Genomic DNA, 26,466 nt, shown 5'->3' on the forward strand with positions numbered 1-26,466 from the left:
TCCACTCTCCAACTTTTTTTTTTTTCTGTATGTAAAGTTTGTGATTTAACCGAAAGTATTCTGTAGCACACTTGGAATTGTTCAGACTAAAATTATTCAAACAAAAGACTTAACTATTTTGAGTTAATGCTTAGCTGGCTGAAAATGTAAAAATAAAATGTCTAGGCAACTTTTAGAGCAAAAAGCCCAGAATAGCCAAGCAGTTTAGCAGCAAAAGGGAAATCCTTTGCCTTTTTACCTTTACTCAGAAAGTAGTTGTAATTTCTCTCATTCACACTGTAATTTAAAAGCTTCCTATAGTTCCGAAGTATTTTCCTAAATCCTTAGATATTTTTCATTTTCTATGGAACGTGAGTGTATGAAAAGAACATGGTTTGTAAAGATGACTTTTTATCATAAAGATAGGAACAAATCTTTTAGGAGATCAGTATAAAGAAATCTCTTTGCTAGTTCCAGATTATTGGAAACATCAGTGTTTCTTAAGTGATAGTGGAGGCTTCCAACTAGCAGTCTAGTTGCTGCTAGTTCTACTCGCCTACACAGGTAGACCATGTGGCAGTATAACTTCTGACACTCTGTAGGAAAAAGAGGTGGTTACACAGAGTAATCTAAGAATCTGCATGCTCAGGAAACTATTATTTTCATTCATTTAGTTTTGCCATGGAAATATGATATAAGAAAGTGAATCTGCCACACAGTTGGTATCTGCCTATGGCACAGATAAGGTGTTTTCTGATCTGTTGTTCTTTTAAAAAGTAGTGGGTTTGGACATTAGTAAATGAGTGCTAAATCTTGCTTCCTTATTGACATCATCTAGCCCATATCCAATTGAAAATAATTACTTCTAAAAAAAAAATTACTTAGGACTTTCCTCCCACATATTTTCAGACACAAAGTTCCTATTTTGCTTCCAAATTCACTAACTTCTCTCAAGACGAATTCTCAGATGCATTTATACACTATGAATTGAAACATACATGACATAAAAGCTTACATCAGGAAGTCAGTAATATGGAATTTAAAAGTACTTATGTGATAAGGATGATGACTGACTCCTATTGGGATTCTGAACAGTGCTTAGGTGAACCTCATCTCTAAACATCTAGATACATCTGAAAATGTTGTTCAATCTTTGGTATTTTTTTAATGTACAAATAAATATTAAAGGAGTTGCTATCTTGGTCATAGTAATAATTTCCATACTGTGTCAGATAAAATTTTGCCTTCCCAAATTGAACTGAATTTGAAAAGTCAATTCTGGATAGAGATTCCTACAAATTATTTACAATTTCTAAGGAAACAAATCATAATACATTCTACCATTGTAGTCTTTCATGAAACATGACATGAGAATCAGAGTGAAAAATCCATGTCCCTAATTCTAGTCTTGTTTACAGATACATTTTAAAGCCTTGGAAATTAATGAAGTTGACTGGATTTTTTTCAGTTTCGCAAAGAGTAAAATTTTACAGTGTGAAAACTGGAATTTCTTTTCTAGAGAAAATTATTGACTGCAAATATTAGGCATTGTTCATGATCACCTACTGTTCTGTTTCATGAAATCAAGTGTTAGCTTATCTAGTATTATCCAGTAGGAAACATAATAGAGAGGCTAGCTCTTCATGAGATATTATACATAATTCTTTCACAACCTTGTGTATTGTATTGATTGACACATTGATATAAGGGTATTTGGAAAGATGTAAAGGATGAATTACTGCTCTGTTATACACTTCTTCGGTGACAACAAACAAGCCTATGTTTTTCTGTGATTCATTTCTTCATCTTTGAACTGGTAATATTAATGCTTTCATCTAAGCTTTATCTCAGACTATAACTCTTCAGGGCAAAAACTACCTCTTATTGTGTGTGTGTATGTACAGTACAAAATATAATGGTGCCACTGCTAGACAAGACAGAAATACCAGCAACATTGTAATTGTTACAATAATGATAATATTAATAAAACATTTTTAGATACAACTTGCATTGATCACAGTAGACTCTAGGTTGAATTAAACCTAGAATACTTTTCTAGAGGTAGCTATGTATTTTGTGGAATCTTTGAAATCTTACTTCTTTTTTTTTTTTTTTTTTTCCCCTTGTGTGTATGTGTGTTTTTCTTAGGGAAATTTAAGTTTTTCTTGTGTGGAGCCACATGCAGTGCCTGTCTTTTTCAATGCCACCAGTTACCTGGAGGTTCCTGGTCGTCCAAGCCAGGATCTGTTTTCAGTCAGTTTCCTTTTCCGAACCTGGAACCCCAGTGGACTTCTTGTCTTCAGCAACTTCGCAGATGATCTGGGGAATGTTGAGATTGACATAAACGAGGGCAAAGTCAGTGTCCATATCAATGTCACCCTAGTGAAGAAGAACCGAATAGACATCTCATCAGGTAGGTGGTTCTTTATATAATTGGTATCATTGTTGTTGATATTGACCAGAAGCATCATTGACCTAAAAATTATAACAATTGTTTTATAAAATTTAAAATTGCAACTATATTAAATCATTTATTGTGTGTTTCATGGAGTAAGAGGTAGAAGAATATTGAAACAGTTGTTAAATTAAAAAAGAAGACAGAAATATTCCTATTCTGCCATGAAACCCAGAAAACATGCAATCCCTTATCCACGAGGCAGCATTGCTTCTTTTTTTGATTTCTTTTATCTGTCTTGCAGTCTTCTCTGCAAAAAATATTTGGTTTCAAAAGAGGAGGGTGCTCCCTTGCTGAGAGTAGCCTAATAATTAGGCTGCTTCTGTTACTTCCTAAAAAAAACCAAAAACAAAAACCAAACCAAATTGTTTTAATCACAAGGCTGGCATGAAAAATACTGTGGCGTTCTCTAGGTATGCTGTAGAGTCATGTTGGAGAAGTACCAGAGCTTTCAGTACCTAAGGAGGTTTTGGAAAATAGTGAGTAAAAAGTACAGGATTAGATTTGTTTCTGGAAGAAACAGTGTGTGTTGGTGTTAGTTGATCAGCCTTTTAAAGTTACTCGATACTTCCATTTTGATAAATTATATTTCAGTCTCGATTCTTTCTGGGCATTTCTGGATGAGCTGTAGCAAATATGGTGTTAGCTACATCATGTCAATCAACACTTTTTCTCAGCAAAGTCATGACCGAATCATGTGTTGGAAAGTACAGGGCTGCTTGCAAATGTATCTATAATAACTCCACATAGAAAACAGAAACAAAACAGTGATCATTTGAAGTAGCAAATATGACAACCTAGTTTGTTAGTCAAAATAGGGACACCTTTTTTGCGAGAAGTCATCTCTGGTTACTGGTTTTTGTGAATTTAATGTTGGAGGTATTTCAGTTTTCTTCAACAGGATTGATACAGTGGTATAGCTCTGAGTGAATGACGGTGTTTTTTATGTCTACTATTCGATTTCTATTTGAAAATATACTGTCTACATAGTCATATAAACACAGAATTGAGGAAATGTAAGAAAAAATTTAAAATTCCTTTTTAAATGAGAAAACATACATTAAGAGGGAAGTAATATTTAATTTGGCAAGTGGACATTTTTGCAACTTTTCTCTTTTCACCCTAGTAATGAAATAGAGCCGAACATGAAATGAAATTAATTTTAAACATAGAACTGAATAAAATATGTATAATAACAACTAAGAATTGGAATTTACCTGGTTTGTAAAATAAAAATGTATTTATGGAAAAAAATAGTATCTCTGTCACCATTTATTGCAGGGCAACAATAAACCATGGCAGATGCTCTCTATTAACCCCCCATCCTCCCCACTAAGGAAAGGGAATAGGAGGAAAAGGGAGACTTACAAGTTGGAAAGTTAAAAGTGCTTTACTAATAATACTAAGAGAGAAAATAATGCAAAATATACAAAACCAATATTGAATTTTCCAGTGTAGCACAGCTGTGGCAGAGCTGGCGTCCTGCCGGCGGCTGCAGGGCTGGCACCTGGAAGTCCTGGACTAGATTCAGCAGTAGACTGGAACAGGATTCATGAATGCAGGGTCTGGAACCAGGCCTTGGATCACAGGTAGAACAGTCAGGGTCCTCTTCAGATGCCGGCCATGGATGAAGAGAGCGAGACCCTCGTGGTCTCCTAGTTTTATATGGTGTATGATGTGGATGGGCATAGAATATCTAGTTCTTCAATTTTTGTCACCTGTTCTGTCCACCTCTCCCTGGGAGTACACCCCTTTCGCTTATGGGACATAGAAGATTTATCAGCAACCTTGGCTGCCATAGCAATTAGTCTAAACCTGGGGCTCTTCTGCATACCACTTCTACTGTTATCAGGTCCAGAGTGAACAGTGTCTGAAAAACACACAGCCAACTTCAGAAAAATGCAGTTACTTAGAAGAACGTAGCTGAAAGGAAAAGTCACTAAAAGAGAATTGGTCTTCTTTTAAACAAAAACAAGACACTCCTTCCATCATTACAATTTTTTTTAGCACAAAAAATCAATACCATAGACAAGTTAGCATTTCATTGTCTTTGTTATATAAATACACTAATGAAAGAATTAAGTAAAGTTTTGGTAATACAGTAGGGTCTTGAACAAGAATGTTTTGTTAAGGTTCTAGTGCATCATAATTAGGAAATACGTGGAACTATCGCTCTCATTCTTTCTTCCTTATCTCTGATTACTACAAATTCCAGTTTACAAAGAACAGTGGCTACCGGTGATACCTGTTCATGAGCTTCCTTGTGCCTTTTGGTCCAAGGAATATTTCAATGCAAATCAGCTAAATATTATGAGAAATAGAAATTTCACCTATTTGCCACTAGTTTTGCTCAGTGCATATCTTGATACAAAACCATTTTCAGATTCCCTTCCATTCATATTCTGGTAAGTAAACGCAGATGAAAAATTTTAATTTGCTATCTACTTTCTCCAGACCTTCATTCACAACAACAAAAACTCCCCAACTATTGCAATGTAAAACTAGAGTATACATATTCTGACTTTCTTCTGAAATATTCTGAATTGAATATCCTTCAGAGTAAATAATTTTAGCCTGTATGATCAGTTTTGCCCAAGAATAACATACAGCTATTCATTTTTATAGCCATGATGCTGTTCTTAAGCTCTGTTCAATCCAATATAGTCATACTACAGTTTGAATATCTTAGAGATAGTTCTTTCTTTTGTTATTACAATTTGTACCATAATAAAAATGCATTTATTGTTTGATTTTCATTGTGTGGACTTTCTTTATTTGCATAGCTATCCCAGGAAAGCTTTGGTTTATTTTCATACTCTGTTGCTACTTTTGTTGCAACAGGCACTTCAGTGCCTATGAATTGTCAGTGTTAATACAAGAAAGTAGAATATTGTATCTGCAGGGAAAGCTGCTGCTGTATGGCAAATAATCACATCGACCTTCTTGTGTCTTCTTGTGAAGAGAATTAATACGTCAGCAGATAAACTTTCTGGGTTTACTTAGAAGTAAAAGTGGCCTGCCTTTGGCACAAAGATTTCTGACTATTGTGGTCCTACAAATACAAGATGCACATTTTTTCACTGTTTCTTTTTACTTACAGCTGCACAGCAGAGTGTTTTGAAGTCCGGTGTGCAGCGTTCTATGTAACTACATATGTAGGGTATGAATTAGACTTCCGTCTGCTGGGAGTTACGCGCCTTGGTTATTGCAAAGAATTAGGCTAACTAAAACTACAGCCTAGATTCAGGTGTGTTTTGTATTTCACAGCTTTGCTGTACTTATGCCTGTCACCTGTAATAGCATATTTTCACTGGAGGAAGCTAAAGTCTCTTGTTCTACATACCTCTCATAATTTACTATCTTACTTTAGCAGTTTTTAATGTCAGCTTTCCATGTTAACATCGGTGCATTGGCGGTTCATTCTGGGTGATAGTCTAACTCTGGCTGTAGAAATAATAGTTGAACTGACTGGCAGGAATTACATGAGAAAACTGTAGGCTGATGTGCAGGTGGCAGAGTTTATTCCTGTGCATCTCTACGCTAAAGATACTGGTGTGGAACAGAGTTCTGGTTTATCTGTTTTTCAGTGTCATAATATTCTTTGAACACCTTAAACCTGCATGTACTGACTCAGGGAGCTCTAACTTACCATGAGTGGTGTTCAGATAAACTTTCAACATAACAAATATAGTTAAATTCCCACCTTTCTCACTGGTAGCTGGGCACTGCAAACCTCCTTATTGAACTACTTTATGAAGTGCCTTGTGACAGCTGGGAGGAGGGATCAGACAGTATGTGAAAAATATTTTCTTTTTCACATCATTTTCATACCTAATTTATTTGAGCATTTTGCTTAAGAGAGAAAGGCAGCTGCAGTTTTAAATATTTTGATGACACTTTACAAAAATAAAAACTAAATAACACATAGAGGGTAGAGTTAAAGGAGCTGCACTTCTAGTCCTGTATAGTACATGGACCTGTGTTTACTACTTACCTATAGAGTCAGTAAGGTGAATAGTTTACAGGTCATTGTAAAAAGTTTCATAGACAGATGTAAGGTTTAGAGGCAAAACCACCAAATAATCAGCAAGCAAAGTGAATTGACTGTTAAGAAGAGTGAGCTACTACTAATTTGAGAAATCAGAAATAGGTTTCTACTTTATATTTTATGCCAACTGATTCTACTTTTTCTATTTTATATAGCGAATGAAGGGATACAATACTCTAAGGTGGTCAAATAGAAAGCATGAATACAAAAACTTTAACTTCTATGTAAATACAATGACTATGAGAGGTTTACACAGCATGGTGAGGGAAAACATTTGGATCAATAGCATGCAATTCATGGGAATCATGAAGCAGACATTGCTTTGCATTTAAAATTGAGAGTTGTCATCAGGCAGTGTGTTCTTAACAGTTTTCTTTGTCTCCCAGAGATCCTTCCCTGCTGTCTTCTGTTGTCTGTTCTGGTTTTGTCAGGGATAATTTTTTCACAGTGTTAGCATGAGCTCTTGGGCCTTATTTGATGTTAGCCTTTGGTCTTCCAAACGGCACTTAACTGTTCCTTCATTTATTTAGCTGCTTATCGCGACCTCTAGAGATTTCAATATATTCAATTCTTCATGAACTTCTCTCAGTTTCTTAATAAATCTTCTTCATCCTTATTGGAACAATAAATCACCTCAATACCTTATTCTTGGAATATTTAAAATCAAGATAATATTTTTCAGTAGTATTATTATGGTTTTGTATATCTGAAGCTTCTTCACTCATTGTTTGGAGTTTAAAATTATCTTCAGCCTGAGACATTCCTACCGTCCATCATGCCTTAATTCCCTGTTTCATTCTGTTGTTGCTGCTTTTAAAAACTCACAGGTACTTGATGTTACCACTAGCAGTTCCTAGAAAACTTTCTGTAGATAACTTCTTGTTTTGCAAAAATGCATTTGATTTTCTTCTTTAATGTCAGTTTCCATTTATCTTGCTGCTCTTTTTATGCCCGCAGTCACTTTCAAACCTCTGCCTCATCTCTGCATCTGATTAAAGCATTTAAATGCATCTGTATTAGGAAAATTTTGTATTTGTTTTGTATGTGCTGAAAAGAATCAGGGATAATTGTAGTCTAATACATGTGATTTTTGCATTACTAGTAAAAGGCAATAGACTTTGTGCTGACTTGGCAAAGCAGAATCTCAGGTTTTACTAGACCTGGCTGTAGCTTGTTTAAAAGTGGCCAAACGAGTTGTCCCTGACATGTCCTGGGCTTCAGCTTGGTGAATGGTACAGGCAGTAAAGAGCCAGTAAAAAAAAGTAATAATTCTTATACTATATTGATAAGGTGTGTAGTCTTTTGCCCATAACACAATTTTGAGTATAACAGAAAATTTGATGTTAATATGCAGTTTAGCTTTCAGTTTATAGTACATATGAAAGGGACAAAGATGATTAGCCCTGCCTCATTTTTGCTTACTGAGCTTTTTTTTCCTTTCCTTTTTTTCATGATCTTGCCAGTTGTTCCTTCAAAACAGGTCTCTAAACAATAAAAAATTCCTTCCCTTCCTTGCCCAGCATTCTGTTAAGTCTTCAGTAAGCACTGTTTAGCTGTGAACAGACTGGCAAAGCTGTTGTACAAAGTCAATAGCCTTGATTTTGGCTTTTCTTATGTTATTTGGACTCTACCACCATTTGATTGATGAGAGTTATATTAATAAACTTGCTGTTAGTAAGAGGAAAATCAGGCTCACGGAAAGCTGAAATAAAGATTTAATTAGAAGAAATAAGCTACTGACTGCAGAATTACACAGGTGAAATACTTAAAGCTTGTGTATAAATCAAGAGTCAAATATCCTATTGACTTTTTCTCTGCAGAGTAAACTGTGATTAATATCTTCACAATTGTGTATGTCCCAGCATAGGGATTAATAATAGGAGAGAAATTCAGAAAACAGTCAAGAGATTTATCTTTACTGCTCCATATAGTTTTAGAGTAAATTCTGCTTTTGGCATCATGGCATTCAGTCAGTCATCTTGGAAATTGCTGGGTCTACTCAAGGGATTGATGGAAGCAATGCTAGGCTGAGAAGCTGGAAGAAAGAAGTGTTCTTGCTTTCTTTAAGAACTTTTTGAAAAGCAGATTTCCAATGTAATTTTGCATATCAAAGGATTCTGATATTCTGCTACAGTTTTAAAATATTTAATTTTAGTATATGTTACCTGTTTACCCTAAGAACATACGCGAAATTTGTGGTCTTGCAATTAAGATAATAAACTGTTGATGAAGTTGTACTTATTTATAAGCTTTAACAAGCTAATATCTTCTTTCTTGAGCTCAGAAGAAATCAAAAACTGGAAAACATCACACTCCTACATCTGTCTTTGCCAGAAAATCTGTTATGAAACTTATCCCAAAGCCACATGTAAATACTGTTCAGTGGAGGGTTAAGCCACAGCCCGTGCCCAGTGGCCTCCTTTTTTTCCACATACTTACATTCACCTGCTTCAGCAACTTAACCGAAATTCCTTCTTAACAAAAGCAAACTTTTTCTGAAGCTTTCAACATGGGGTAAAATTGGTAATCCATTAATAAACATGACAAGTGTTGCTTTGCTCAAAGAAACAAAGTAACATTCAAAATAACAATCCTGAGGAATTATCTAATGGGTTTCTAATGTTTTTAACAGCAAACCCCAAATCCCTGTTTCAATATAAAAAAGAATTTTTCTGCCTCTTGAGAAACGGTGAAGTTTTCACAGTGGCAGATTCTAAAATAATCTCTTGATTTATCATCTGCTTACTTTCTCATTTGTTGTCCTTTCATAGACAGCTCTGACCCTTCATATCTAAACATTCTCTGCTCAATTTAAATACGAGATACTCTATAAAATCCCTTGGTTTTGACTTCATAATACAAATGATAAGTCACTGAAAAAAGACAACATCTCCTTTGAGCCACAGTATCTTAACAGAGAAGTTTTCAGAGTGTCCAAAATCTTCTGCAATTGAATTCATCTGCTTGGAGCTCCTTTTTTCCCTCTTCTAACTCTCCTAGTTAACACCTTGTTCTGTATATTAGCTGCTGCTCAAGGCTGTATTCTGTTCCTCCTGTCAACTATAAACTTATTAAAACTTGGGATATGAATATCTTTTTGTCATATTCTGTATTAAATAAATCAGACTTCTCCCTGTGGAATCTCTCTGGGAAGCTTTCCACTCTGCTGTCTTTTTGCTAGATCTCAAGTCATCTGAATTCCAATTAATTTATATTTTAGACCTCAGGTTAAGATATCATCCTTCAGGTAATAAAATGTCTGACAGATCTAAAGTGGTACTTTTCCAGTGACATTTCCGAGGGGCATTTTACATGCGAATAAAGAAGTATTTTTGCTTCTGTTGCTAAATGAAGGCTTTAATAGCGAGTGTGTACACAGAGCAAAAGTTCACTTCTGGTAGGAAGATAACATTTCTCACCAAGTCTTTTCCATATTACTGATACTAGATTATATGCTGAATGTTAGTAAGTGGAGGCAGATACCCATGAGTCACTCGTCAGCATGATCGCGATAACAGACACAAATTCTGTCCACAAAAGGCAGCATGATGACTTAGCATCAGAACAGCCTGAATGTTAGAGAATTAGTTTCTTCCCAAATAGCCAGTTTTGTCTTTCTGTTTCTCTCTGGATGTTTATTTTTGACTGATGACTTTAAGCAGTGATACAGCTACATGAATAGGCATTTGTGGGTTTGAATTCCACAGAACTGAGAAACAGATGTGCTTATAATAGTTATTATTTCTTCTTCTACATGTTTTTCTTGTACTCCAGTTTTGCATCTCAGTACAGTAGACTCTCAAACCAGTCAGAGCAAGAAGTAGAGTTCTTGACTGCAGACTTTTTCTTCTAAGAAAACTGCTAAGTTCGGGTTTTTGTGAATTCTGCTTCATCAGTCACTGATTTTCACTGGGGAGTTGCCTACCAAGCACAAGCTATGCATTCTAAAACCTGTGTGGTAACATTTTCAGATACTTCACTGAGAGTAATGTAACTGTTGGTTGCACTGGTACCTTGCAAGCATGGAGGAACCTGGGAATGAAGCAAGCAGGCTTTCCTCACTAACAGGCTTTCTAAATTTATACAGGAGGCTGAATTTCAGTTTACTTGTTTTAGCCTCATTTCCTTTCAGGCTGTAGAACAGAGTAAGAAGGGACCTTTGCAGGTCATTCTCTATTTTAGCACTGAAATATGAAATAAAGCTTTTTACAACTACCGTTTGAGCAGTCACTGTGTTGCAGTGAATTTCATTCAGGAGAAGGGTGCAATAATCAATACTTAAATGGTAATTTTAACTTTCTACTAGAAGGAATGTAAATTACATGAATAGAGCTGGACAGAACTAGTCAGAAATTTACACTTTTGATTTTTAATTCAATAGGTTTGGCAGGAAGTGGAATCAATGTTAGTTGCTTTCCATGTTGCCTTTGTTTTCTCCATCCACATCAGTTATTGCCAGTCTGGTTCTAGTCAAGTCAGTGAAAATTTTGCTTTCAGCTTTGATGGGTAAAAAATAAGACCCTTAGCACTGAATGCTACAGTGGTACTCAACATTTTGCACTTACCTGAAGAACAGGTTTTCACATGAGTGAGTCCTCTATCTGCGTATTTTTGTTCAATACAAAATTGTGTGAAGAGACATCTCTCTAAATGCTGGTTTAGCCAGCCAAGAATGCTTAGTTAAAACCAGCATTACCTCTTTGATCAGTAAGAAGGCGATGTGGAAAGAACATGGCAAAATACGCTTTTGTTTGTGTTTTAAAATCTTTCAGGACTTGCAAGTGCTGATTGAGGTGAATGTGAGTTGTTTTGTTTTTTGGCTTTTTTTTTCCATTAGTATTTTCCTTTTAGATTAGTAATAAAGAAATAAACAAAAGGATACAACAGAGACAAGAGCTGTAGTTATATTTGTTGTTTTTATGCACAGCCTGACAGCAGTATCCCCAGGACACCATTGAGTATTCATATACTATAGCAGCAGAGGAAGGTTTTCTGTTACAATATCTAAAAGGCTGGATGCCATAAATATTATATTCTTTCCCCCAATTTACTAATTGCCATCTCTGCCTCCTCTTCCGTAAAGGTGGCTCTTTGAGAACGCCTGTTTCTAGGACTCACACACCTGTGCTGAACACAGTTTGTCATAGATGGCAACGTGATGGTAACCTCACAGTAATGTCAGCCACTTCTTTCAGCACCGGCATGAATACCATCCAAAACCATTGGCTTAAAATTTCTAATTTTGTAAAAGCCCATTTCTTTGTTAATGACAGGATGAGATGGTTCCTGTAAACTTTTCCAGTGATGTTAGCATTACTTGAAAAATGTGATTGCACTTTATGCTAAGTTAGCTCTTTAGTTCACCTTGTAGCCGATTTATTTTTTACTGGAAACTAGTGAGAAAATGTAGGAAATCTGTTTGAAGTCTGGTTTTTACTTCGCTTCTGTTTCAGAGAAAAATATTTCACTAAGCACATCTCTTGATAACCCAGCATATGATTAATCAGCTATAATAACTTAAACATATACTTCTACTGACTACTTAATCTGGCAATTATGCTATTTTGTAAATGGCTATGAGTAAGTGGAGTAGTAGAGGGTAAACAGAATGCACTCACTTTTTATTTGATAGTATAACTTAGCCACTGTATCTATATATATGTACCATTGTGCATGTGGCCATATATCAGTCAGAGAGTTTACTCAGCTAATTTGCCAACTATGACATACAGGAAGAGCATTGGCATTTGGTAAAATAGTAAAAGCATTTGAATGGGTTCAGGAGACTCAGGGGAGACAGCAGGTGACTATATACTCTCAGATCACTCGATGTTTCATCTCAAGGTCCTGCTCCTCTGACTGTCCCTTCTAGAAACAGGCTGTTTCACTCCTAGGATATTGTTTCAGTGGGATCAATAGTTTCCCCACCAGCAGCACTGAGACCCAGGAACAGTTTAGTGGTTAGACTGGTGCAGAGACTGTTGCAGTAGACAGTATAGACAAAACATCAGCTCTTACTCTGTCAGCCTGGCCTGTCCTCCAACACTTTTCTACAAGGGTCTGTCCCCTTACAGACTCTTATGCCCCCCACACTTCTGTACACGCAACATATTCTGGCTTTCATTGCCTAAAAAGTACAAATGTCAGCAGGTAACCCTCTTACTATTCATCACTTCAGGAAGAGATATTCATTCTTAAAATCATAACATTACCAATGCGTTTCAACCCAAAGAAGTACACGTAGGGCCAGGAGGAAAGCCAGACTGTTGTGACAAGCTTGCCGTAGCCATGGTCATGTAACGGCAATCATATGACAAGCATTAAACAAGTCAGTGTTCACATGGCTTACACAGTGTGGGCATGGGGGTCAACAACCTGAAGCCCCAGAGAGTGTGTATTGATCCAGAGACGCCTTCACAAGCTGTATAGTGTGGACACAAATGAATTTTTGTAGGCACCAGCCATGAGCACTGGAAATCGCAGAATCACAGCATGTTAGGGATTGGAAGGGACCTCAAAAGATCATCTAGTCCAATCCCACCGCCAGAGCAGGAACACCTAGATCAGGTTACACAGGAAGGCGTCCAGGCGGGTTTTGAATGTCTCCAGAGAAGGAGAATCCACAACCTCCCTGGGCAGCCTGTTCCAGTGCTCTGTCACCCTCACTGTGAAGAAGTTGCTTCTCATATTTAAGTGGAACCTCCTGTGTTCCAGTTTGTACCCACTACCCCTTGTCCTATCATTGGTTGTCACTGAGAAGAGCCTGGCTCCATCCTCATGACACTCACCCTTTATGTATTTGTAAACATTAACGAGGTCACCCCTCAGTCTTCCCTTCTCCAAGCTAAAGAGACCCAGCTCCCTCAGCCTTTTCTCATAAAGGAGATGCTCCACTCCCTTAATCATCTTTGTTGCTCTGTGCTGGACTCTCTCCAGCAGTTCCCTGTCCTTCTTGAACTGAGGGGCCCAGAACTGGACACAATATTCCAGATGCGGTCTCACCAGGGCAGAGTAGAGGGGGAGGAGAACCTCTCTCGACCTACTAACCACCCCCCTTCTGATACACCCCCGGATGCCATTGGCCTTCTTGGCCACAAGGGCACAGTGCTGGCTCATGGTCATCCTGCTGTCCACCAGGACCCCCAGGTCCCTTTCCCCTACACTGCTCTCCAACAGGTCATTCTTCAACTTATACTGGAACCTGGGGTTGTTCTTGCCCAGATGCAAGACTCTACACTTGCCCTTGTTATATTTCATTAAATTTCTCCCCACCCAACTCTCCAGCCTGTCCAGGTCTCGCTGGATGGCAGCACAGCCTTCTGGCGTGTCAGCCACTCCTCCCAGTTTGGTGTCATCAGCAAACTTGCTGACAGTGCACTCAATTCCCTCATCCAAGTCGTTGATGAATATATTGAATAATAATGGTCCCAGTACTGACCCTTGAGGGCCTCCACTAGATACAGGCCTCCAACTAGGCTCTGTCCTATTGACCACAACTCTCTGGCTTCTTTCCTTCAGCCAGTTCACAGTCCACCTAACTACCTCATCGTTCAGACCACTCTTCCTCAGTTTAGCAGCAAGAATGCTATGAGGGACTGTGTCAAATGTGAGCGGTGCTGGGCAAACTGGCCAGGGGAACATAGATCACTCCTTCAGGTATGAAGAAGTGGCCTGCTATCACTTTGTTTACACAGTGTTCTTTTGTTTCAGAAAAGAACTTTGTTGGTCGTGAAACCTTGGTAGGACAGGAAAACGAATGTTGTTATGGATTTAAAAAAAAAAAAAAAAAAAGGAGTGGGGTGAGAAGAAAAAATACTGGATACCCAGTCTCCACTTAGAGCATAGTACATTTCTTTTCTGTACATTAAAAAAAAAGTTTAGGGAGACTGGGAGATCAAAGGTCTTGAACCCTCATTTGTACAACATTGTTGCTTACATGCACTACTCAATAGTGTTTCAAAAATGGGCACAGAATCTTCAAGCAGTGGGCTACATAACACTGTGCAAAACCACTGTGGGATGAAGCTATCAACCACGTAAATTAAAACTACCAGTGCTTTCTTTTCACCTTTTCATCTTCTCCAAATGCAAACAAAAATGGAGATTTTCTTTACTTTTAAAGTGGGCATTTGCAGCATTTGCACTTGGAGTAAAACCAGGGATACTCTTTCTAGTGCAAATGTCCTTGAAACTCATTTGAGTTTGCAAGGAATTCTGCAATTTTGAACTTTCAATCTTATTTATCACTAATCCTTGGGTAGGTGTCAATTACTTACGGAAACATAATTAAAAGTTATTGTAATATCAAACACTATTTTTAGAGCGGGGAGGAAGCATGACCTGATTACAGGCATGGAACTTTAATCTATATGCTAGGAACTGACACTCAATATCTTATTTTCCATTGCTATTCAGGAACCTGGGCAAACAGATTATTATCTGTGACAGGTTTCTGGCAGTCCCTCTTGGTTTGACAATGTTATTTTAGAGAGAAGAGAGAGTCACTTTTGTATATAATGAAGGGAAAAGTTGTCAAGCATCCATACATATTTTATGCTGCATAAGACTTAAGTATTAGAGGAAAGATTCTGTTTTCAGTCATGCCATTGTAAATTCATAGTGCTTCTGCTGACCTTCATGTTTGCATCAATGACACAGAATGGCATGTAGCCCAAAAGATGAATTCAATTTTTTTGTAAAAAATGGGCAATGCAGCTCTTGTAAGTCAGCTCAGCCCTTACTGGTTTTTTGGTTAGTACAGTCATGCACAACTGTGATGTGTATTTTGGCATTCTGGCATTTTCTACTGACACTGACTTAACTAAAAGCAATTTCTATCAAAGTGCTTCATTGAAATGTCATCATGTACAGTCTGGATTGTCTCTTTTTCAGCTTAGTTCACAGAAACGGTTTTTCTTAGCTGCACAGATAGACTAAGGAAAAGAAAAAATTTCTAGCTGTATGTTGCTAGCTCTGCCTTTACGTTGGTCTTGGAAAAGATAGTGAGTACCCTCTCACGTTTTTGCACATTGCTTCTTTTCATTTTGAAATGTTGCTGAAGCAGCAGCCCATGAGCACTGAGTTGAAACGGAGCAACCAATGTCCTTTGGATTCTGTAAGCTGAATTGCAGATGATATTGTCTTTAAAAATTTTGCTCCCTATAAGTTTATGTATTTGATAGGGAAAAAAAATCTCAATTCCCTTGCTGTGATGCAGCCACTATAAAATACATATTTTATTCTAATACCAAGCAGGATTTTATGGAACAGTTTCACTGAGGACACATACTGAAAATTCTACTTGTCTTCTTTGTAGAATATTTACTTACTAAAGAAAAACATGTTTAGAGGCATGACTTCCCCTATGTCTTTTCCAAGAAATATATGTATATACAACATTTGAAGCATCCATTCTTTTAAAATGCAATAATAACTTTGGCTGGGTTTTTTTTTTTCAAATTTCAAGTACTGGAACATCACAATATATGCCATCAAAAATGAGAGTTTCATTCATTAACCTTTTGTAGCTGCACATGCATGAAAACCAGCTGCCAAGTGGAATCAACTTTACCACAGCACTAGCACACAGATTACTAGCAGAACAAAGTACTTTTTTCACATTCTTTTGTTGGTACTTAGACAATTACTTGTGAAAACAGTAATAGCAGATCCCGTGTCTCTAGAATCTGGAATTTGCAACACCAGGCTGATATTATTGACCATACTGAATCTCAAAAGGCATAATGTGGTGCTGAGGCATGTTTAGGAGAGTTAAGCTGGTTTCTATAGTGTTGGCAACAAGCGACATGCTAGATCAAATTTGTTGTGCAAAAAATCTTTGCTGTATGCTACACAAGAATATCTGTTCCCTGGAGGATGATCTTCATGTACTGAAGCATCCTCCAAAGGCACAGAACGAGGCACAGCACATTTCTTCCTTTTTTACCTTCACTGGTGCCTGTGAAACAAATATAATTACATATAAAAATACACATTTGGGATGCCCCAAATCACACTCATTCTTAACATCTTCTGTCTTGTTTTGTCACAAGTAGAGATCAGCATGTTATAAAACAGAGAGGCTGTGGAGTCTCCTTCTCTGGAGACATTCAAAACCCACCTGGACACATTCCTGTGCTATCTGGTCTAGATGTACCTGCTTTAGCAGATGGGTTGGACTAGGTGATCTCCAGAGGTCCCTTCCAACCCTAACCATTCCATGATTCTGTGATTCTGTGAAGCTTGAAAAAATTCAGTAATGTTTTGAAAATCTGTTTTAAATGATAAACAGGAAAACATAAAAGAAGTTTTCCTTTCGTTTTAACTGTCTCTTGAAAGTACATGTCTGTTCAGTTATGTCACCCAAATATTTCTAAGAAGAATTATCTCTTAATATTACTAATAGCCTTTTGTGGAATTCATTATAGAGTAAAAAAAAAAAAGTAGATATGCGTTGTCATAAAAAAAGTGATGAGCAAACTGAAGTAGGTATAAAATGAAAGAATGACTCTTGCATTATTCATAATTCAAAACAAATTGTATTTTTAATCAGTGTTTCAAATTTTCTGGATATCATTGACATCCTTTATCATTGACATCCTTACAACAGAGCTGAATATAATAATCACATTCAGTAGCTGAAGATCAGTTTGGATCAAAACTTTCAGCTCAAGTCTGGTTTTGTCATTTTTAAGTTTTACCAGGCATGTAGATAACCACAATCTTAAGAAAACCTGAAATCTTACTAACTTAAAGTTCTGATTATGCTGACACACTGAACTAGGAAAGGGATCTGCAGTGTTGCAGTAGATCAACTTTTTGCCCAGTCCATTTAGTGGTTCATGCATTTAGGCATACAAAAGCCTGAACTAGCAACTTGATCTAGCTTCCACTCAAACCCAGTATAACCTCATAGGATACTTGATATTATATTGTATTATTGCAAGTTGTTGAGCATCTTGGTAGCCACCATGTACCCTCAGTTCACAATGGAAATGGTGAAAACTGAAGGTCTTTTGTACATTGCAGAGAAGAGCCCAGAAAGAATGTGATGGTGACACTGCCAGTCCTGAAGTCAAAATCTCAGGCCAAATTAAATCCAATGAGAATTTGAATTTGACTACCTTGGAGAAAAATGACTCAATACAAGTTTGTGTTTTGGTTTTGGTTTTTAATCTAGTTATTTGAAAGTTACTCTGCAGATTATCTAACCGCAGCAGCAAGAAGTCCAAGAATGTACAAGGTCCGTTCTTCTAAGCATTCATCACAGCTCACACCATATCAATGATGTCTGTCTGGTGCTTGTCAGTACTGTCAGGACTCACTGCCTGCCTCTGAAAATTGTATTTTCAGTTTATTCTGTATTCATTTAATGTAAAAGGGAGGTGGGAGGACACAAGGATCAGAAGGCCCTTCAGAATCTCATCAGTTTTCATTTGGTCCTTTGGGACTTAGCCTGACAACTTAAGGAATATAACATGTATATTTTTTCACATATGAATTAGCAATATTCAGTAGAACAAGATGTATATGCTCTGAGTAGGGGAGTCCTATGAATGTTCCTGTGATCATGCAGCAAAAACAAAAGCTTTCATTTTTCATTTCAGATTAAACAGGAGTTCAAAATATTGTGTCTTTCCACTTAGTGTGTTACAGAATCATTTACCTAATTATAAATTGTGTTGTGCCAGATTTTCTTCTCCAAACAGGACATTTTATAAGGCTGTCACTGCACAAGGTAGATGTCTGGTAGGGGAAATCTGGCACAGTTCTGCCACCTGTACTCTTGAGAGAATGTCTGGCCAGGTATAAGGAAATGCTGGTTGTCACTCATTCTCATGTGTCAGGACTTCCTCCCGCCACACTCCAAAAGAGAAGGGGTGTTATATTTTAGGAGTGGCAGGAAAATATGACATTGGCACTAAATTGTCAAACTTGCAAGAGCCGTTGTGGACATTATGTGAGAGAAAAATGTAAGATAAATCTCTTAACTTCTACAGATATAAGCTCACTTATGTTAAAATAATGTCATCTGCAGTTTTAACTCATTTCCAGTCTGTTTAAGTACTCTAAGAGTTAGATCTTCATGAGCATGCCCATACAAATGCACAGACACTGTCCTTACCTTCTGTATCCCACTTTCCTTGAAATCAATGGTCAGTGTAAGATCTTACACTTCTCCTCTGTGTCAAAGCAAGCAGGATCCTAGAGAATAAACATTCAGATTTTACCTTGATACTGTTCTTTGTCATTCAAGAAGTTCCTAAAACACAAGATATGAAAGAGTTGTAGATCTGCAGAATGTTTATAGGAATATGATCAGCCTTTTCCTGTTTTCCTTCTTTCTCTTGTTTGAGGTGGAGAAAAAATATCAAAAAACAGACATTTGCCTGTTTTACTCCTTATTGGTCAATTAACTGATAACTTCGAATTCTGTTGCACTAATAAACTTACTGTGGGAATAATCCATTATACACTATAGTACTTAGAAATGGGCCATAGTTCTGTCCTGTGTTTCTGCATTTGTAAAATGTTTTGTGTTGTTTGAAGGACATTAAATAGATGTACTGTTTTCATCTTTTTTTTTTAATTAGGAATTACTTTAATAAAATTTTTATGTTGCAAAATCAAACATTAAGATGTTTTCTCATGGAAAATTTGTTGAGTTACATTTCTTGTCCTGTGCCATCTTAATCAGTCTTAAAGATTATTTTCAGAATATATATCTACTCACATAGCCAGAATATCTTTAAGATTTTACTAATTTTTTTCTCTCCAGAATCTAATAATTAGTATAAATAAATAAATTAAACATAGAAGTTCATCAGTATTATTTATCATTGTAAGAAACCTATTGCACTTTGAAAAATAATCCTAAGAGAATTCTTAATTTGTTTTTCATAAATTGATCATGTTATATTGGATTGTGTTATAATTAACCAATTTATCAAAAAGTACTAACATAATGAAGCTCTTATTTTGACACACAAAGTCTTGAATGTACAAGTGCACAGACAGATGGGAAATACGTCAATCGAAAACCTGTCCCATGAATATGAATATTTACAAAACCTTTCAGATTTTAATGGGCTTTAACAGAGTATTTACTGTTTAGTATCTTTTTCTACGTTTCCACTTCATCCATCATCTGAAGGCTGATATAATGTCACTCTTCTAGTCATTTTGGCAACAAATCAGGAAAACCCAAGTCATTACTCAAGCAAAGCGTATGTAGAAGGTGGGGGAAGATGAAAGGAGCCAAACTGAAGTCTAATAAATTGTGTCTGAAACTTCAGCTCTCTCTTACTTAGGTTGTGAAGGTACCAAAAAAGTTTATCCACCAGTTCGTAACCCTTCAGGCTCAATATTCCTGCTGTCTGTGTGGCAGAGGGATTGTCTAGATTCTCAGAATTTTTATGAAGCTGGCAGGAAGGAAAAGTCACAGAATTTATAGGTGCAAAGACCATGATTGTAAAGGCTTTAAGAGAATATATTATCTGATGATAAAAGTCTGTGCCTGTAACTGAGTGTCTTATAAAACAAAATTAACAGAAGTACAAAATTACAAGTTTAAAAAATCATGAGCCTAGTCCTTGCACATTGTGAAATGGCCTTTGATGTTCCATCTCTGGTTTTAAGTCTTCTCGTTTTATTTTACTTTTGGTTTCTGAGAACTCAACAGTTTATCATGCTGATTTTTTTTCAGTGCATTTTGTTCTAGCGGTAGCTGAGATCCTCTTGTAATCACTTTTCTCCAGGAACTGTGTCCTTCAGTCAAGTGTAAGGTATACTAAGATGTGATAAAATCTCAAGAAGTTAGTGGCAGAAATATTGCTGTCTGTTGCGAGGGCTGGGACAAATACGCACTACTTGCCTCTACCACTAAGAACTTAGCAAAGTAAGTGAGAAGAAATTTATGTCTTGGAGAACATGAAGAGAAGATCATTCAGGCAACCATCTGTGAGTAGCAGAGGTCAGACGACGTACTCAGCCATTTCCAGCATTCTGCAACAGCCATACATTACGGACTTGCTGCGCTTTGAAGATAAAGCTGAAAGAAAGCTTATTTTCTTCAGCAGCAGGTAGCAGGATGAAAAAATGCGTGTATGTGGAGGGCAGTGGAAGAAGGTGGAATAAGGAGAATGATAGGACTTATTTTTAGACAACAATGAAGTTGAGTGCTCTTATAAGCAGGCTGAGGTGAAATGTATTATTTCCATTCAGCTACTACTTGGTAGTGGCAGTTTTCCTCATCCAAAGTAGCTTCAGATTAGTCATTATTACTTGTATTTTCCTAGCAGTGTGGTTATGGGTATACTAGAATAAGCATAGGCATGCTAGATTAACTGTAGGCAAATTACCTAGCTGCATTACTTACCAAGTTTGAGGGATAATTTTTGTAGCCCCCCGCTAACTTCCAAGATGTGTTACACTGATAATTATTACCCTAGCAGGTTCACATGATTTATGCATGAATGCATGACATGTATACATAATTTTGACTGAAGTACAGACATGCCTCTAGTAACTAAAGTAAGGATGTATTTGACCAAAACTGCTAGGTGCTCTTACGTGTTTGCCTCAACTGTGTTATAGACTAGCAAATTGTCTGTAATTTTTATGAAGGTGTGAGGAGGGAAGTATCTTACAATCCTCAGCCACAAATGTCCAAAGATGAAGGATCTGGAATTAAAAAGAAATTATAAGGAGCCTGTTCTTTTAAAGATATGCATGAAGTTGTGGATAACACTCCATACATATACAGTCTTGCTGTACCTTTGTCTTCATCACAGCTTTCTGTGTCATGCTTCCTGCAGATTCAGATGCTAGAATGGCTGGAGCATCCTTGGTTCAGTACATGCTCTGTGGTAGTCACACCTTCTCAAATTTTTGTTCTAGTCTGTCTTCAGCATGGCTACTCAGACAGATGACACAGCATTCAGCTTTGTCATGAACAATACACTATGCAGTGATATTAATACATTACTCAGAGTGGGTATATTTACAAAATTCTCAATTTCCAAACCAAAAGAAACTTAGATAATGTTCTTTAACATTTTATGCTTAATGGTGTAATTTTGATGACTTTTGGTTGCCCATTCCCAAAAAATCTCTCTCTGCATCATTCTTTGTATCTAATTCTTTACTTATTCAAATCTGGCTTTGAATCCATTTGTGGATACCACCCTATTCTAACATTCGGTTCTCCATATGTTCCTCCATTCATATTATTTTTCTTTTAGTCTTCTTAATTTTACATGTATCAGGGAGAGTAACCACAACAAAAACAGTATTATGGGAACAAAGAGAGAAGCGGGTCTGAAAAGTATGGATATGCATACTAATTTAACTTAAAGCAACATGAATTGTTTCAATAGCATAATTAAATTTGGAAGAGAATATGAGTGTTTTCTGAAAACACTTTGGTAGTGCACCCATTGGGGAGGTGAACAGAATAGAATGGAACAGAACAGAAAAGAATAGAATAGAACAAGTAGAACAATGATGTTCTGGTGGGTTTAGATGGTAACAGCAAGAGGGCATCCCATCTAGCCCTGAAAAGCTGAAAATGTGCATTCCTGCAGAATAGCTTCACAATGGTAATATAAAGAAAATTATGCTGGTTCTTAGCATCCTTTCACTTCTTGGCAAACTCACCTTGCAGTACAGCTATTTGGGTTTATTTTTACAATTCAGAGTTAAATTCTGTCAGGTTGTCCATTTGCTTAAAGTACGTTAGTGTCTTGGTTTTTATTCACTGATGACATGTACTTGTGGAAAAAAAACCAAACCAACCAACCAACCAAACAAAAACCCAACACACAAAAGCAAAACTAAACAAAGCCTACCACAATTATTTAAGCACATCTCCCCAGTGATAATATTATTGGGAGCTCAGCAAGCAATATGCTGCTATAAACTGCTTACGGACCTTTTCACTAGCCTCAATTTTCTTGCCAGGCTGGGATCCCTATCTTTTGGGCCAGATTTTCCAACCATTGCATAAATTCTTTTATCTCTTCTATCCAGTGCAGATAGCAAGCTCCTAAAACATGAACATCCATTGATCTTTTGTAATGTACTGTATGTTTTTTCCATGTGTGGGCATATGGATCATTAAAACCCATCTTTTTATCTACTGAATATATTTAGGTTTCTCACTCATACTGGTTTTCTGCCCAGCAAAGGTAGTTCTTCTGTGTCTGGAATCTTCAGTCTGTTCTTACTTCTTTGTTCCTTTTGATTTCTAATGAAGATCTTGAAAAGACTAAAACTGGGATTTTGCAAGCTTATGTTCATTTTGCTGAGTATTTAACAGTGAACCTGTTGAGTTAAAAGTGTAGCAGAACTTCTTTTTAATAATTCAGTGCTATACATTTATCTGGGGTTTAGATAAGAAATAAAACAGCGGCGTTTTTTCCCCTAGATTTACTATTATATGTTGGGTGGTATATTTATTGTCTGAAATGTAGTGATGAGTGGAGATGGGACTGAATCCTCTTAGGTAGTGTAGGTAACAGAAGAACAGTTATGTAGTTTCACCTCTGTTGGTTTGCAAATACCAGTATAAGATATATGGCATTTCCATAGACAACGGACTCTTTTGGTGTTATTAACATCATGTCATTTTTAAAATCAAATGATCCTAACTGGGGTTAGAGGCAGCCTTTCCTTTGGGAACATCAGGTACAGTGCAGCCAACTGCTAGAAAATGGAGGGAGAGGTGAACCATGATTCACAGCTCTTCTAGATTTTCCAGTACTTACAGTGAATCAGGACAAATAAGGATTTTTTTAAAATCCATATCGAACTGTCTTTGTGTATCTCACAACATGGTTTCCCTTCAGAAATCCATTGTAATTACCCTTGCATTTGGTCCTCAGTGTTTCTGAAAAATCCTCCTACCTGCACAGTGGGCTGATTCATTAGATTAGACTTCACTTCCCATGCACATGTACTCTTATATGTCCTATCTGAAAAGAACAGGTGTGAACAAGCATGGGCTTGCACAAACTCATAAGACATTTAGGAAAGTCAAATGGATTTTTTTTCCATTACCTCAGACTTGCTTCACTTCCTTTTAACTACTAAATACCTGCTAGGAATTAGTAACTCAACATACTACTAATGGCAAGCATCTCAAAGATAAATGTTCACAACGCCTCATTTAAAACAAATCTGTTAATGTAATTTTAAAATGCATCTTTACAATGTAACTTATTTCTATATTCTAAAAGAACGTTTAAGCAAAAGGAAATTTAAATCTAGTGCTGGGTAAAATCAGGGCTTTATAATTTTTGCCTAAACACAAATTATCATTTGCTACTGTTATCATTATTTAGAGTCAAAATACAATTTTTAGATGACTTTTCAAGCATGAATGAAACTTTTAATTTTGAAAAACATATTTTCCCAGCATCTTGATGCATAGAAGATGTTACATTGTCCATGTAATATTTAAATCTTGTTCTCTGCTGAAGTTTAATTAGAGATGTGTGTTTTATAAAGCAAAATTAGAACCCTTCAGCCAAATAGCCAACAATTTCATAACACTCTTGAGAAAACCAAAAAATATTTTTCACCTGAATGAACTGTGGCCTTAGCTAAACTGCATCATTTATGTTGAGTATGCTAATAGGGATATACTAACAAGCAAAAAGGCTATTTATTAAAAAGAAACAATGACTGTACTTATGTATAAATTTCCACTCCAAAACCCAAACATCTTTATATGATCTGTTGGAAAATAATGAGTTCTGAATGAACTTTGAATTGAACTGCACTGCAGATTTGAGGAAATTCTTTCTCCGGGTACTGTTGCTGGGTAGAAAGTTCACTGCATCAGCTAGATAAGTACTCCTGGTCAATTAGCTGTCCGATCATATCTTTAAGTTATCCTGGGCTTAGGGTGTAGATTTAAAGAAGAGAAACCCATCTCAGCTGGTGGAAGAGATGAGACCAGAGATTGCTTGGGTGATCTGCTGTTCTTTCTTTCAGGAGACTCATGAGTGGGAATGTAAGGGTTATTACCAGGGACTTGCTGTGATAATACCAGATAGAGGCTGCTTGACAGAGCAGGAACATTTTTTCCTTTACTTATTTATATGTGTTTGTTTCGTTAGACCGTCTGGTTCATTTAGGAAAAACAAACAAATAACGCAAAGCTGCAAGATGGGTCCATTCTTCAAGCTCCAAGCCTGAAACTGTGCCCAATTCTCCAATTCTATTACCTTATGAAAGTTATTTCCTCTGGGTATGGATTTTGTTGTCCTTATGTCCTTTAATTGTAAACCTTTGCTTACAGCATCCACACGTTTTCTTCTAATCCTATCACTTAAATATTATTGTCTATTGTATAAAAATGGCTAATACCAGTGTTAAAAATGTGAAGAAAATTCACCCTGATGATTGTCCTGAATACTTGTCTGAAATTTAGAGGCTTACAGTCTGTTTCCATTCAAAGCAGAGATAGTTGCTGCAGTCTGCTCGCTCACTCTGATGTTCCTTCAGGGCAATCCTCTTTGTACCGAATGGCCACATTCCCATTGCCATGGGCCCAGTGGGAACCAAGCAAGAGAGATGGTTTATTTTCCTCCATTTTCAATGTTCTCTGGCTGCCTCAATGTGATCCTCTCTGTCTTTTTAGTGGATTTCTACCACTTTTTCCAGGCACACAAAAACATATTTGTGCAACTGAACATATGCTCACCCCTCCTAGGCTTTAATCTCATGCATTCAGGAAACTGGACTACAAGCCTCATGCTTTGCCCTGGATTGCACACTGTCTGATTTCCCACTGGCATTATGGTCATTAAATAAATTAATATCTGTGTGTTTCCTCATGTTATATGGGGATATATCTTGCAATTTTTATGATGGCAAAGGCAGATGCCTCCAATTCAGCTTCCAGTCATCTCCACCATTTTGCCAATGGAGCTGTTTGAGGAACAATCTTCTATGTGGGCTCTCAGACATGACCGATTTATTTATTTTTTTTTAACCTGACATTGTTCATCTGACTTAGAGCACAACTTCATAAGTAGTTTCAAGGACCTGACCGGAACAGCATTAACCATGGCAGTAACAAATAACAAGATGAGGGGAGGAAGATACCGTGTTAACCGTGTTGATGGATGAATAGTAATTAATGATCCCAGAGTGGAAAGAGGTCTCCATGAGACTGGGCAATTTTATGGCTCTTTAGTGAAAAAGCATTCTGCATTTTCCTGATCATTATTGTGGAATTGTGGCAAGAAGATTCAATTCCTGATTTTACATTGCAAAAATTTCTGTAGCAGTTTTGGTGTATTCAAGATGCAGCTTTAAAAAGAGCCTGAGAAAGTATTCTTCTAATCTGAATTTCTTCTATGATCAGGTTCACAGCTGTGGTTCCTGAAACAGATGTTGGCAATTCAGTCTTTTGCAGCACAAGAGAGGAAATGAGGGGCAAGAAAAAAGACAATAATAATAGCCTTGATTGATGCTGATTTCAAACACTTTGTCATTGAATCATGGCTTAGAAGTTAATTATGACGAACTAAAAAAGTAATCATACCTGAATAATTACATGTAAATGTTTTACTTTTATAACTAAAACAAAAATTGAAATTAATCTTGCAGGCTTAGTTCACTGTACACTGAATATCACAACTCCATTGGCACTAAGCTCTCTGAGTATGCTTTGAGAAAGACAACTGTCCTTAGCTAAGCCACTGATTCCTACTGTTTAAGAAAAAAATGCTTCATGATCAGCTTTTTGATGAGGTGACTAAGAGGAAGACCATTCATAGGAAGAACAACATTCACTAGAGAAAAAAAAAAAAATTCCTTGCAAGATACTGGTAAAAGGTTAATTTTTGTCTTATGTGTCAAGATGACAATAGAAATATATCTATTTTTTTCTAGACCATGATCTTTTTGTGTGTGTGTTACAGAATCATAGAATCATTTCGGTTGGAAGAGACCCTCAGGATCATCAAGTCCA

The 26,466-nt window shown here is 36.8% G+C and overlaps 1 protein-coding gene across 1 annotated transcript in view; it reads left to right on the forward strand.

The window, feature by feature from the left end:
* CNTNAP2 (contactin associated protein 2) overlaps nt 1-26,466 on the forward strand; it is a 1,184,740-nt gene that overhangs the window by 561,073 nt on the left and 597,201 nt on the right. The window contains exon 8 of the mRNA XM_065627584.1: nt 2,128-2,392. Coding sequence (XP_065483656.1) covers nt 2,128-2,392 — 265 coding nt within the window. The remainder of the gene's footprint in view (nt 1-2,127; nt 2,393-26,466) is intronic.

Source organism: Caloenas nicobarica, chromosome 2 (genome assembly GCF_036013445.1).
Source record: "Caloenas nicobarica isolate bCalNic1 chromosome 2, bCalNic1.hap1, whole genome shotgun sequence".
Classification (NCBI taxonomy): domain Eukaryota; kingdom Metazoa; phylum Chordata; class Aves; order Columbiformes; family Columbidae; genus Caloenas; species Caloenas nicobarica.